At 36.6% G+C, this 14,101-nt stretch overlaps 2 protein-coding genes across 5 annotated transcripts in view; one reads left to right on the top strand and one right to left on the bottom strand.

The window, feature by feature from the left end:
* CDC40 (cell division cycle 40) overlaps window positions 1–13,794 on the top strand; it is a 53,130-nt gene extending 39,336 nt beyond the window's left edge. For both annotated transcript variants that reach the window (XM_055114040.2, XM_008977984.4), the window contains exons 12-16: window positions 934–1,049; window positions 1,306–1,439; window positions 7,723–7,799; window positions 10,385–10,529; window positions 11,507–13,794. In XM_055114040.2, the coding sequence (XP_054970015.1) occupies window positions 934–1,049; window positions 1,306–1,439; window positions 7,723–7,799; window positions 10,385–10,529; window positions 11,507–11,684 (650 nt within the window). In that variant the 3' untranslated portion in view covers window positions 11,685–13,794. The remainder of the gene's footprint in view (window positions 1–933; window positions 1,050–1,305; window positions 1,440–7,722; window positions 7,800–10,384; window positions 10,530–11,506) is intronic.
* The window catches only part of METTL24 (methyltransferase like 24), a 131,858-nt gene continuing 125,862 nt past the window's right edge, over window positions 8,106–14,101 (bottom strand). For 2 of the 3 annotated variants that reach the window (XM_063604984.1, XM_063604985.1), the window contains one exon: window positions 8,106–9,700. In XM_063604984.1, coding sequence (XP_063461054.1) covers window positions 9,605–9,700 — 96 coding nt within the window. In that variant the 3' untranslated portion in view covers window positions 8,106–9,604. The remainder of the gene's footprint in view (window positions 9,701–14,101) is intronic. The other variant, XR_008625745.2, reaches the window with a different exon arrangement.

The raw sequence follows: 14,101 nt of genomic DNA on the forward strand, positions 1-14,101 counted from the left end.
TAATTTATCCCTATTAGGTAAGTACTATTATTATATTATAGATAAGGAAACTGAGGCTTAAAGAGCTAACTTTTTCAGGGTCACACAGCTAATAAGTAGCAGACTTGGGTTCAAACGAAGCTCTCTCTGATGCCAGAGCCCATATTCTTCAGCACTTTAGCAGTGGTTCTCAATTCTGGCCACACATTGTAATCATCTGAAGAGCTTTAATATTACTGATGCCTGAGTCCTACCTTCAAAGGTATTTATGTAATTGGTATGGCTATAGACTAGATGATTGTACTGTGTAGCCAAGGCTGAGAGACTACTATTTTGCAGGTTCTTTTAAAAATCAAGATAAAATACACATACAGTAAAATGTATGAAGTGCCTAAATATTCAGTGATTTTTTTTTTTTTTTTTTTTTTTTTGGTAAACATATCTATGCAGTTGTCTACCACAAAGATCAAGATATAGAACATTTGCAGCACTCAGTAAAGGTTTCTTATGCCCTTTTCCAGTCTGTGCCCACTGCCAGTAACCATAGTAACCACTTTTGTCATCATTTTCCTCTTCATTTTTCCTCTTCTTAAACTTCTTATAAACGAAATCATACCATTTTTTCTCTTTTGTTTCTAGCTCCAGCATAATATCTGAGATTCCCTCATGGCTTGTACCAGTAGTTTGTTCTTTTTTATTGCTTGCACTATTCCATTATATGAATGAAGTTATAATTTATTTATTCTACAATTGGTAGTACCGATTTACTTTTGAAAAAATTATTTTTAATCATTAAAAATCTGTGAAAAAGAACAAATGTAGTTTACAGTAAAGAGCAAGCAGGCAGCCCTTCCTCAAAATGTATTAAGTAGGTGACCTCTAGATCTTAATCTCACAGTCATCTTTAAGTGGTCAAATTTATTTTACCTATTTAATTTGAGTCTTTGGTTTTAGGACAGTGTATATCAAGATTTACAAACCGAAAAGTACCTTATTGTGTCAAATTCAATCCTGATGAAGATAAGCAAAATCTCTTTGTGGCTGGGATGTCTGATAAGAAGATTGTGCAAGTAAGTCTTTCACAGTATTTTGTTAAGACTCCTAAGCTTTATGTTGTATAAGGGGATGGAATAAGTTAATAAGCTAATATTACGCATTTAATGTTTGCTACTTTTAGGGACGGCTAATGCACCATTCTTAGCAGAAAAATTTACATTTATAAAAATATCGTGTTGAAGATCTTCTCCTTCTCCACTTTCCAGAATTATGGTCTTTCATAAATCCACTCTACTTCTGTCTTTACCTTTTTTCTTGCCTGATATACAGTGGGACATTCGAAGTGGAGAAATTGTGCAGGAATATGATCGGCATTTGGGAGCTGTCAACACCATTGTTTTTGTGGATGAGAATAGGAGATTTGTGAGCACATCTGATGATAAAAGCCTAAGAGTTTGGGAATGGTGAGTTTCCATCAGTAGAAAATCTGATTTACATAAAGCAAGCAGTTAAAAATTATATAGACAAAGATGAAGCCTGATAATATGCAACCATTTGAATATTTTTTGCAACTGTGATCCTGGCTTGCCAATCAAACTGTTTTAACTATTTAAGTACTGACAATATGCAGATTAAATCCAAACATGCTACCATTTATAGTCTTTGGATAGTCTTTCCAAAGGATGTGTATATTGAGTTGTTTTTCTTATACGGATGACAGATTTGTATTTTGCTGTCTTACATTCTTTATTAGGTACCTTATTCATCTCTGTAAAATAACTGACAAGCAGTAGGGGGACTGAGCATAAGATCATGGCCCTAGAACCACCCAAAGAAAATAGTGGTGTATATCTTAATTTTTTAAATGTCTACTTTTTATGATTTTTCAGTACTGAAAATGCCCCATGTATTAGTCTGTTTTCACACTACTGATAAAGACATACCCAAGACTGGGCAATTTACAAAAGAAAGGTTTAATGAACTTAAGTTCCACATGGCTAGGGAGGCCCCACAATCATTGATGAAGGAGAAAGGCACTTTTTTTTTTTTTTTTTTTTTGAGACGGATTCTTGCTCTGCCACCCAGGCTGCAGTGGCGCAATCTCAGCTCACTGCAAGCTCCGCCTCCCGGGTTCACGCCATTGTCCTGCCTCAGCCTCCCAAGTAGCTGGGACTACAGGCGCCTGCCACCACGCCCAGCTAATTTTTTGTATTTTTAGTAGAGATGGGGTTTCACTGTGTTAGCCAGGATGGTCTCGATTTCCTGACCTTATGATCCGCCCACCTTGGCCTCCCAAAGTGCTGGGATTACAGGCGTGAGCCACTGCGCCCAGCCAGAAAGGCACTTCTTACATGGCGGCAGCAAGAGAGAGAATGAGAGCCAAGTGAAAGGGGTTTCACTTTATAAAACCATCAGATCTCATGTGACTTACTACCACGCAAGAACAGTATGGTAGAAATTGTCCCCGTGATTCAGTTATCTCCCACAGGGTCCCTCCCACAATACATGGGAATTATGGGAGTACAATTCAAGATAAGATTTGGGATGGGACACAGAACCAAACCATATCACCCCATATCATGACTCTGGTACAAATGTTTTACTTATGGAATATAGTCATATTATATTGGTTAATTGTACTTTACTAGGGAAAAATATTTTTCTAAAGTTAAGCAATATACTAGTTTCATTACATATCATAGTGTGTTCTATAATTTAGTTGCAAAAAAAATGCTTACTAACCTTTTTGTTAAAACGAATGATTGGATGGAAGCCGCCATGTTTTTACAGTCAGTTATGAAGCACAGCTCAACCATGAGTCCTCCTAGCAAAGACTAAAAAGTGTGTCTTTCCATCCCCAGAAGCTTTTCTGCTTTAACAAGTGGAAAGCCTTGAATCACAGCCAGTGGTTTCCTCTTTATACTTAAGTCCCTTTGGGGACCTCAGCAGGTCCCTAAACATTGTCAGGACAATCTGGGTGACTGAGCATTTAATGTAATTTAATTGTAGTTTCTCCCACACTCACCACCACCACCACCACCACTATACCCCTTCAGATTATCCCCAATTAGTAGAGAGTAGTCTTAATATATAGCCCATGTTAGAGGGTACCTTACAGCTAAGATCTTTCTTAATTCAGAAATATTTTTTTACAGAGAATCTAATATGGACCCCAAGTTTTATATGAGCCACCTTAGATCACTTGCACAAACTCTGGATGCATATACATGTTCTGTTTTGTTTTATATACTTTAACAGGTTGATCATACTCAAACTTTCTGATGTTTCTACCTTCAGATATTTTCAATTTTAAATATAGAGTGGTATAAAAGAAGTTGGTAAATATTTAAATAATTGAACAATTACAGGGCTTAAGGACATGTGTATGTGGGTATTCTGAAGTAAAACATTGGTCAGGAAAGAATTTTTATTAAACTAACAGATAATGTTAGCATGTTTCTTTTTTTTTTTTTTTCATTTCCTCTCAGATCTTAGGAAATACTCCTAAAAAGTCATGATACTGTTTTGTTACAAATGATGACATTCTTTAGATTTTACTGTAACTTGGCTGGGTGCAGTGGCTCATGCCTGTAATTCGAGCACTTTGAGAGGCTGAGTTGGGTAGATCACTTGAACCCAGGAGTTTGAGACCAGCCTGGGCAACATTGTAAAACCCCATCTCTACAAGAAATACAAAAATTAGCTAGTGTGGTGGCACAGGCCTGTAGTCCCAGCTACTCGGGAGGCTGAGGCAGGAGGATTGCTTGTGTCTGGGAGGTCAAGGCTGCCGTGGTCTATGCTTGTGCCACTGCACTCTAGCTTGGGTGACAGAGCAAGACCCCATCTTAATAAAAGAATTAAAAATTAAAAGCCAGGCACAGTGGCTCACGCCTGTAATCCCAGCACTTTGGGAGGCCGAGGCAGGCGGATCGCGAAGTCAGGAGTTCAAGGCCAGCCTGGCCAACATGGTAAAACCCTGTCTGTACTAAAAATACAAAAATTAGCTGGGCGTGGTGGCGGGCGCCTGTAATTCCAGCTACTTGGGAGGCTGAGGCAGGAGAATTGCTTGAACCTGGGAGGTGGAGGTTGCAGTGAGCCGAGATCATGCTATTGCACTCCAGCCTGGGTGACAGAGTGAGACTTCATCTCAAAAACAAAAAAAACAAACAACAACAACAAAAAAAAACAGTTTTCAGCTTAACCCTTACTATGAGAACCTTCCTGACCAGCCCACAGATGAGGTTAGGTGCCTCCTCTCCATCATCCCACACTGTCATTGGCTTTCCACAGCTTTTAGCATACTTCAAGTACTTGTTTATTTGTTCTCTTTCCTGACAAGTTCTTAACCATGAGAGAAAGAACAGTGTGAGTCATGCTTACTGTCTGTTCCCAGCACAGTGCCTGGCACACAATAGTGCTGAATCTGTAAAGAAGTCATTATTGGTGTAATTATCAATGATGTTACACTGATTGAGCTCTTTCTATATGCCAGTCACTATCCTAAGCATTTCACGTGAACTATCTGATTTAGTGTGCAAAGCAATCTTATAAGATAGGTACATTTGTTATTCCCATTTTATGTATAAGGAAATAAGATAGTTTAAGTAATTTGCCCAAGGTTATACAGGACACGAAAGGGCCAGAGTTCACACTCTGATCAAACTGATTCCAAAGCTTGTTTTTGTTTTTTGTTTTTAAGAGACAGGATCTCACTCTGTTGCCTAGACTAGAATGTAGTGGTGCAGTCATTGCTCACTGCAACCTTGAACTCCTGGGCTCAAGCGATCCTCCTGCCTTAGACTCCTGAGTGACTAGGACTACAGGTGCGTGCCACCACGCCTGGCTAATTTTTAAATTTTTTGTAAGAATAGGGTCTCACTCTGTTTGCTGGGCTGGTCACAAACTCCTGGCCTCACAAAGCTTGAATTCGTGATCATATGAATGGATAGTTAGATGAATGAGGGGACTGGTAAGGAGAGAAGGTATTAATTAATAACTTGTATTTGATTTGATTAGTGAGAAAGTAATAAATGTGAGGGTCTGTCCTGCTACAAAGATAAATAGGAAGCAAAACCAACTCAGGATCCCCGGAACTGTGCTTCACTGCATAAATCATCCCAAAGAGCAATTACTAGTGATACTGGCCACTTGCTTAGGAGAGGAAGGGAGGCCCTGACCTCCTCAAAGTGACAGCTGACCTCCTCTATGGGAAAATTAGCAACACTGGGGCCTTCAGACAAGTGGTGTTTGCCAAACTTTTATACTTTGTACCTGCTTAGAGTACCATAATGATAAAAGAAAACAAAGGAAACGGCTTTCTTAAATAATACTATACAAACTAACTCTTATGTTCTAAAGGAGAATAAAAGCTATATTAGATATTCAGCAACTTGTAGGGTTTTTGTTTTGTTTTGTTTTGTTTTGTTTGAGACAGAGTCTCGCTCTGTCACCCAGGCTGGAGTGCAGTGGCACAATCTTGGCTCACTGCAACCTCCACCTCCTGGGTTCAAGCGATTCTCCTGCCTTAGCCTCCCGAGTAGCTGGGACTACAGTAATGCGCCACCATGCTCAGCTAATTTTTGTATTTTTAGTAGAAACGGGGTTTCACCATGTTGGCCAGGATGGTCGCGATCTCTTGACCTTGTGATCTACCCGCCTCAGCCTCCCAAAGTGCTGGGATTACACTGCACCCGGCCAACTTGTGGTATTTTAATCGACCAAATGCATGAAATGTCATAGGCATGTTTTTTCCAGAAGGCATTTATTTTGGTAAAATATTTTTTAAATAAAATTTTATAGAAGTTGACACTACTGTTTATCATTTAGCTTTAAAAATTCAGACTTTTATTAGGTTTTTTTCGTGAATTCATTTTTAAACTGGAGATTATTTGCAAGATGTGAGTTACTAGCTTATTATACTGAATTACAGTATCCAATTAGTGCTGTGTTTATTTGTTTATTTATTTATTTATTTTTGTGATGGAGTCTTGCTCTGTCACCCAGGCTAGAGTGTCAAGTACAATGGCATGATCTCGGCTCATTGCAGCCTCCACCTCCTGGCTTCAAGCAATTCTCCTGCCTCAGCCTCCCAAGTAGCTGGGATTACCAGCATGTGCCACCACACCCGGCTAATTTTTGTATTTTTAGTAGAGATGGGGTTTTGCTATGTTGGCCAGGCTGGTCTCGAACTCCTGACCTCAGGTGATCCACCCACCTTGGCCTCCCAAAGTGCTGGGATTACAGATGTGACCCACTACGCCCAGCCATGTTGTGTTTATTAAATATAACTATGCCTAGCAGGCATTTTTGCTAGAAATAATGAAGTCCACCGGGTAGTTCAAATTCTTCTTCCACAGCTCCTGGTATGAAGATTCCTTGAAATAAGGTATCCATTTGAATATTTTTGTTTACTTTTGTTAACACATTGATCAATATGAACCTGGACTATGCTTAATTTAGAAAATTCTCATGTTTTAATTCATGTTGTAAAATTATTAACCACTAACAATACGAGGAGGGAAGAAACAAGCCTTTTTTCATTTGCAGCTCTTTTTAATACTTTTGGGTCATTATAAATGTCAGTTCTCATTGGTACCATAGAGGTATAAAGGGTTGGAGATCTGACAAATGATGTTATTCCCCAGGTTATACCTGAAAATGTTTTCCTCTGACCATGACCCTGATAGAAGTTTTTTCTAGTCATTTCCTCCTTCTGCTGGATGGATGGATAAATAGAGAAAATCCTTATATTAAGGCAAATTACTATTATTTTCCAGTTAATCAAAGTATTGGAACTTGAAACAGGGTTTGAAATTGAAATTGCTGCTGTATAATCTGTGTTATTCATCAGATTACAAAAAAAAATATTTCTGGTCTCATGAAAAGCAACAAGACCAAAACTCCTTTCAGAAAAGAATTTTTAGCATGGAGAATATTAAAAATGAAAAGGCACTTAGAACTTTTGATGGTTCTAAATTTAGGTGGCTACTTTTTAATTTTTTTTTCATTCTTTCATCACTCACATGAGTTTGTTTTTTTTTTTTTTTATGTTTTTTCTCCTTCACCAAACACATTTGAAATGCTTTACATGTAAACTGAAGATAGTCCAGGTACCAAGCATTTATTTATCATCATTTATCATCATTTCTGGATGGGCTAGATCAGCTCACAGATCCCTACAGCTTTGCCTGCCATCCACCTGCATTGCTGCAGGCTGTTTAACACTCTCACCTCCTCAAGTTAAGGTAGGCTAGCCAGTAAATAACACTTCCCCATAGGCTTACCTCAGACATCTTGCTTCACCCTACCATGGTACATTTTTTATTTAATTTTTGTTTTTATTTCAACAGCTTTTGGAGTAAAAGTGGATTTTGGTTACATGGATGAATTATATAGTGGTGAATTCTGAGATTTTAGTGTATCCATCACCATGGTACATTATTAAAGAACTTTCTTTCAGTAACAAATTTTTTAACATAAAGGCCAAAGTTTAAATGAAATAGAAAACAAAATCACCGCCACTGCTATAATGATCATGGAAAGTGATTTATGAAGTACAGAATTTACCATAAGCAGTACAGTGTCATCTTGTGATTTTTCTTCTTCCAGAAAGTTTCATGAAAGATTTATTAAATATATAATATCAAGAGTTTGCTTTTATTTGCATATTATTCCTTTGTTCCAGAGATAATTCTGAAGGTACTTTTTAAAAGTTGCTTATTCTGATATGCTATTTAAAATTTTTAGGGATATCCCTGTGGATTTCAAGTACATAGCAGAACCCAGTATGCACTCAATGCCTGCAGTGACTTTGTCTCCAAATGGTGAGTTAGTATGTAGATTGTATTTTTAAATGAGCTTCTAAGATACAGTGTGATTTCTTTATTCAAAAGAACTTTGGCCCCTTCCTTCTTGGGGAAGTTTGTCACCGTGCCATTACTTGTATAAGGTAATCTTTACAATATTAGAAAGAATTACTGGTTTTCATATGCAAGTCACCTCACCTACTTTTCTGTGTCTCTTTTTAAATAAAAATAAAAGAAACAATGATTTACAGTTAACATTGATTGAACATCAGATTTTTATTTAACAGTTTTCTTTTCTTTTTTCTTTTCCCCTCCTCTCCCCTCCTCTCCTCTCCCCTCCCCTCTTTTCTTTTCTTTTCTTCTTTTCGAGACAGGGTCTCCCTTTGTTGCCCAGGCTAGTCTCAAACTCCTGGGCTCAAGTGATCTTCCCTCCTCAGCCTCCCAAGGTGCTGGGATTACAGGCCTAAGCCACTATGCCCGGACAGAGTTTTCTTTTCTAATTCTCCTTCCAAACAGAATCACGTTCAGTAAATCATTTAATAATGATTTGGCCAAGGCAGAAGAATCACTTGAACCCAAGAGTTCGAGACTAGCCTGGGCAACATAGAGAGACCTCATCTCTACAAAATAAAATTTTAAAAATCAGCTGGCATGGTGGTGCACATTTGTAGCCCTAGCTACTTGGTCAGGCTGAGATGGGCAGTTTGGTTGAGCCAGGAGATTGACTATGATCATGTGACTGTACTCCAGCCTGGGCAACACAGCAAGAACCTTCTCTCTAAAAAAAAAAATAGTAATAGTGATTTATTGTAAACTCTTTCAGGGGATAGGAAGTTTTGGTCTGATTCTCCATAATGAGAGAACACTTTAGCAATTCACTATAAAAGATTTTCTCAGGCAAAAATTAAGAAGATAAATCTATTTAATATTGTTTAATCCATTGTCTTTTAAGTACAAGATAATTTGTGCTACAGATATACTGACAATATACTGATGTAATTATAGCTTTACATGAGAGTCTTAAAGTGGGAGTTCTGATGTTTGGGGGACCTTGTCATTGAAACCACTGTCAATTCACATAATTAACTCCAAGTGTAGGGCAAGGAAGAATTTGCTGTTCCATCAGGGCCTCTGACACAAGCAAATGGTAATAGTTGTCAAATGCTCTATCATTTTTATGAGAAAAGCAACCTAACTGAACCTTTTTTTGATCATTGCTAGATTATATACTTCGTCACTGTGCATCTATATTTCATGTAGCGTATTTTTAAACCACCTATTACAGATTTTGTGCCCATCTTGAACAAGGCCATTTACCCACTCAGGCATTATTTAAGTCTGTTTCCTTAGTAAGTAATGTTTACATGTACAGTTGGCCCTTTGTATCCATGAGCACCATATCCTGGGATTCAACCAGCACGAATCCAGAATATTCAACAAAATAAACAATAAAAAATAACAATACAACAATTAAAAACAACACAGCATAACAACTAGGTACAAAGCATTTACGTTGCATTAGGCATTATAAGTAATCAAGAGGTGATTTAATGTATACAGGAGATATGTAGGTTATATGCAAATACTATGCCATTTTATATAAGGGACTTGAGCATCTGTGGATTTTGGTATTGGGTAGGGGTGCAGATCCTGGAACCAATTCCCAACAGATACCAAGGGATGACTATATATAGGATGCAAGTATAGTCATGCATTCCTAACAACAAGGGTACTTCTGAGAAATGCAGTGTTAGGTGATTTTGTCATTTTGTGAACATCACACAGAGTACTTACACAAACCTAGATGGTATAGTCTACTTACCCTAGGCTGTATGGTATAGCCTGTTGCTTCTAGGCTTTACCCCTGTATGGCATGTTGCTGTTCTGAATAATGTAGTCAGTGGTAAGCATTTGTGTATCTAAACATAGAAAAGGTACAGTAAATTCTCAACATAGAAAAGGTACAGTAAAAATTTGGCACTATAATCTTATGGGACCACTGTCATACGTGTGGTCCATCATTGACCAAAACATTGTTAAGTGGTGCATGACTATAGACGCTGCAGTTTAGGCTCTAGGGGCTTTGATGAATCCTAAGTAGAGAAAAGCATTGTAGCCTTTTAAAAAGTTACTATAATTTTTAAAATTATATCTTTTTTTGTATAGTTTTATTTAATAACCCTAGGCTTTCACCCCTTAATCTTTCTTTATTCTGTAATTACCACAGATAAGTCTCTTTCTCCTATTTCCCATAGTTCTGTTGTCTATACTTACTATAAATTAATTTCATTTCATAACTTTTAGCTTATTTCTTTAACATTAAGCTTGGAATTTCTATATTTCCTTATTTTTTAAAAAACTTTTATATGAGAGTACTCAATGATATAGGATCGTATATGCAAAAGCCATTAGTTTATATATTAATACCTCTTGCCAGTGACATATTTATAACATTTTACAGGTGGTATAGTAAATTTATTTTTTAGTATTATAAAGTATTTAGGAGCAAAACTTATATTAATCACAGTGAACATATTTAAAATAAAAAGTTTTAAAAATTGTTTTAGTCTTCCTCTAAAATACCTCATTTATTGAATTTACAGGAAAATGGCTAGCATGCCAATCAATGGACAACCAAATCTTAATTTTTGGAGCACAGAACAGATTTAGATTAAATAAGAAAAAAATTTTTAAGGGCCATATGGTAGCAGGCTATGCTTGTCAGGTGGACTTTTCACCAGACATGAGGTAAGTTTAAATCTTCTAATCCATTCTTGTATTCAAATATGATGATATAAACTGTTGTTGTACAAATAACACTTGACACATCACTCTCACATAATATGTTTTTATGAGAACTCGATAATCTGTCAAAATTGTCAAAATGCTGGATATAAAGGCAAGAACAAATTAGGAAAATTACATTTTGCTTTTTTTAGGTTCTTGCTTCAGTATATTCCCTTCTATTACTTAGGCTTATGCCCTTTAGCCACCTAATAAATCCCTGTCTATATAACCAATGCCTTATTTTCTCTGCTTTTCTAAGCAAGACTAGAAGTGCTATAATCACTGTATTGCTATGATTGAATGAACACCAGAAGAATTAATTGTGTATTACAGTGTTGCAGTTACAGCTTCACTACAGCTTGTCTGTGCTGAAACCTCAAATCCAGCTTTTGAATATTTCTAGGTCACACTGGATTTGTGAAGCCTACAGCATGGTTCTTAGTTAAAATGTATAGGCAGAAGTAATTTAGAAATCCCAGTAACTTTGTTTGTTTAGCCTAGTAATTGGGCCTACCTCTGATTCAGTCTTAGATGTATTCAAAAGATATTAAAGCCAAAAAGTAATTATGAAAGTGTTAGAGCCTACTGTGATAGAATAGATCTAAAGGTGTTCCCTAGCTATATGTGGAATTGGTTCTCCAGTCTCTGTTTCTGACTATCTAGAGACTGATTGTGTAACCTCATTCACTGTGGCTCCTGGGACTCCCAGTCTTCCCAGTTAAAAATAATTTTCAACTCTTAGATTGGTTGGGAGGTTTTTTTAATAGAATTTCAAATTATAGACTGCTTCATGTTCTACCATCTTATTCTGAGTATTGTATATTTGCATTGGATTTTTTTTTTAATGTTAACGTGAAAAGATAACGTCCCTATTCCTCATTCGCCTTACCAATTTAAGGTATTTTAATAATTTGAATTTATCTTTCTTCCCATTATAGTTATGTGATTTCAGGAGATGGAAATGGAAAATTAAACATTTGGGACTGGAAGACCACAAAACTCTACAGTCGATTTAAAGCTCATGATAAAGTGTGTATAGGTGCAGTGTGGCATCCTCATGAAACTTCTAAGGTCATAACATGTGGTTGGGATGGTCTCATTAAATTGTGGGATTAATGAGATTAATCCTTAAACTAGCTGGGATCATTTTTGATCCATTGTCATATTTATATTTAATTATTAAATGTATCTGATGATAACTTGATTTACAGATAATGTTGATGACATTGACCCTTTGTTTAAAAAAAGAAACTGTAAATTTGACATAATTTCATTTGCAACTTCATTTTGTTTTTTATAAATGTTATTTATACAGAAAGTGGCTATTGACTTTCTATTTGACAAGTAGTTATAATTGGCAAGCAGTTTGAGTTTATACTCATGACATACTGAAAGCATCTCTTTGGGGTCAAGAAAGAATCCCTAGTGGATTTGGGATTCTAGAGGAGGTGTTATAATTAATTATTCAGAAAAATGCATGTATTTACCTCTTCAACCAAAAGGGCAGTAAAGAATAGGGATAATATATTTTAATGTAAATTTGGAAGAAGGATAAAATCACCCACAGTTACTCTCCCTATTATTTTCACTGGGTCAAGTTTTAATCTTTTGGCTTCATGAGTTCCACTCCCTTTGATGATATATGTTGTATATTTTTAGTTGTAAAGCAGTAATCTTTAACTGTAGCATTCCTCTAATTATAAACAGTGAAAAATCAAAATCAGTCCAGAGTTCTTTTGTTGACTTAATTCCTGATCAGTATAGACAGGACTATATATATTTAATCAGAGAATTACATTATATCTGAAGATGGAACTCAGGAGAATGCACCAAGACTTTGAATTGTATTTACATTCACTGTCAGTAAAGACCTGGCTACGCTTTGAGAAATCAGGATCTCCTAGGTCATTGCTTCGCAGCTGTAATTACTGAAATCCTCCTCATAGGAGATAAAGTACGAGGGGTAGAGTCCAAGATGTCAACTTGTAATTTCTTTGAAGTCATATGTTTTATCTTTAAAATTATTCTTATTTTACCTGTGAATATATACAACAGGACTTTTTAAGATTAAAAAATTTTTAAACCTCTATGTCTGAAAAAAAAAAATGACACTCCTGGAAGATGGCTAGGGTTCCCCAGTTTGAGAAGCAGTGGCCATGGTGAAAAATAGTGTTTGAAAACATCAGATTATAAAATCAAGATAGGCCGGACGCGGTGGCACATGCCTGTAATCCCAGCACTTTGGGAGGCTGAGGCAGGTGAATCACCTGAGGTCAGGAGTTCAAGACCAGCCTGGCCAACATAGTGAAACCCCGTCTCTACTAAAAACACAAAAATTAGCCAGGCATGGTGGCTGGCGCCTGTAATTCCAGCTACTCAGAAGGCTGAGGCAGGGAGAATTGCTTGAACCCAGGAGTGGAGGTTGCAGTGAGCTGAGATCATGCCACTGCACTCCAGCCTGGGCGACAGAGCGAGACTCCACCTCAAAAAATAAAATAAAATCAAGATAACCTCTTGAATGTAATAGCTCATAGCACTTTAATTTGGCAAGCCATTTTTCCTGTTTTATTATAAATCTATATTAGATGTTTGAATATGGTTTGAAATATTTCACTACCGTGCTGAAAAAGGTTGGTTGATAGCAGCTTGGAGTGCTAACTGGAAGATCAAAATCATGTCTCTTGCTGATAACCTAAGAGCATTAAGCTCTGAGTCCAGTGAGGTCATAGCAGTGTATGCTCCTTGCCCTTACGGAGTGTCTGTTTTTAGAAATTTAGATTTTAAAAGGCGTGGGACATACGACCAGGCCCTATAGCCACATAAATATAAATTTCATAGAAAAAGAATAAAAGCGGAGATATATTTTTTGACACAGAGGCACCCAAAGAAATACAAACATTGCCTAGCTGCTGCCATTTCTGTAACTGCCCAGAAGGGTGACAGATTTCTGAAGGGGAAAGGATTCAGATATGACCTTTTCTTTAGTCCCAACCACTAGTTTTAACAAATGTGAATTATTGAAATGTGAAGGGACAAAAAGAATCATACATTTAAACTGTCTTGTTCAGCATACCAATATTGTATGTTACAAATCATCATTTCTAAATCTGGATTGATTCTGTTGTGTTTTTGACTGTTTCTAAAGTAAGTGTGTATAAAAGTTGTCTCCTTTTTAAAAAGATCATATTTTTAAATAAAGCATTTTTTGTAGAAAGTGCTATCAAAACGTTCATCTTGTTCATCTTTAGTCTCCTTTTGAGTCTTAAGTGTATTGAGACACTAGATTAAGCCATTTGCAGTTTTAAATGGGTCATATGGAGATAAATAATGCTTTAGAGGTGGATGTGGTTTATTCAGGTATATCAATGGGTTTATAATTATATAATAAAATACATGGCAGTACCCTCAGAGCATATTAACACATTCCATATTCATTTAGTGGTGGCACTAAGTCGTGATTACACAACATTTTAGAGTACATAAATGAGTGGGGTTATATTTCAGCATAAAAAGTCTCAAGATCACATTGTTAC

Source organism: Pan paniscus, chromosome 5 (assembly GCF_029289425.2).
Source record: "Pan paniscus chromosome 5, NHGRI_mPanPan1-v2.0_pri, whole genome shotgun sequence".
NCBI classification, from domain to species: Eukaryota; Metazoa; Chordata; class Mammalia; order Primates; family Hominidae; genus Pan; species Pan paniscus.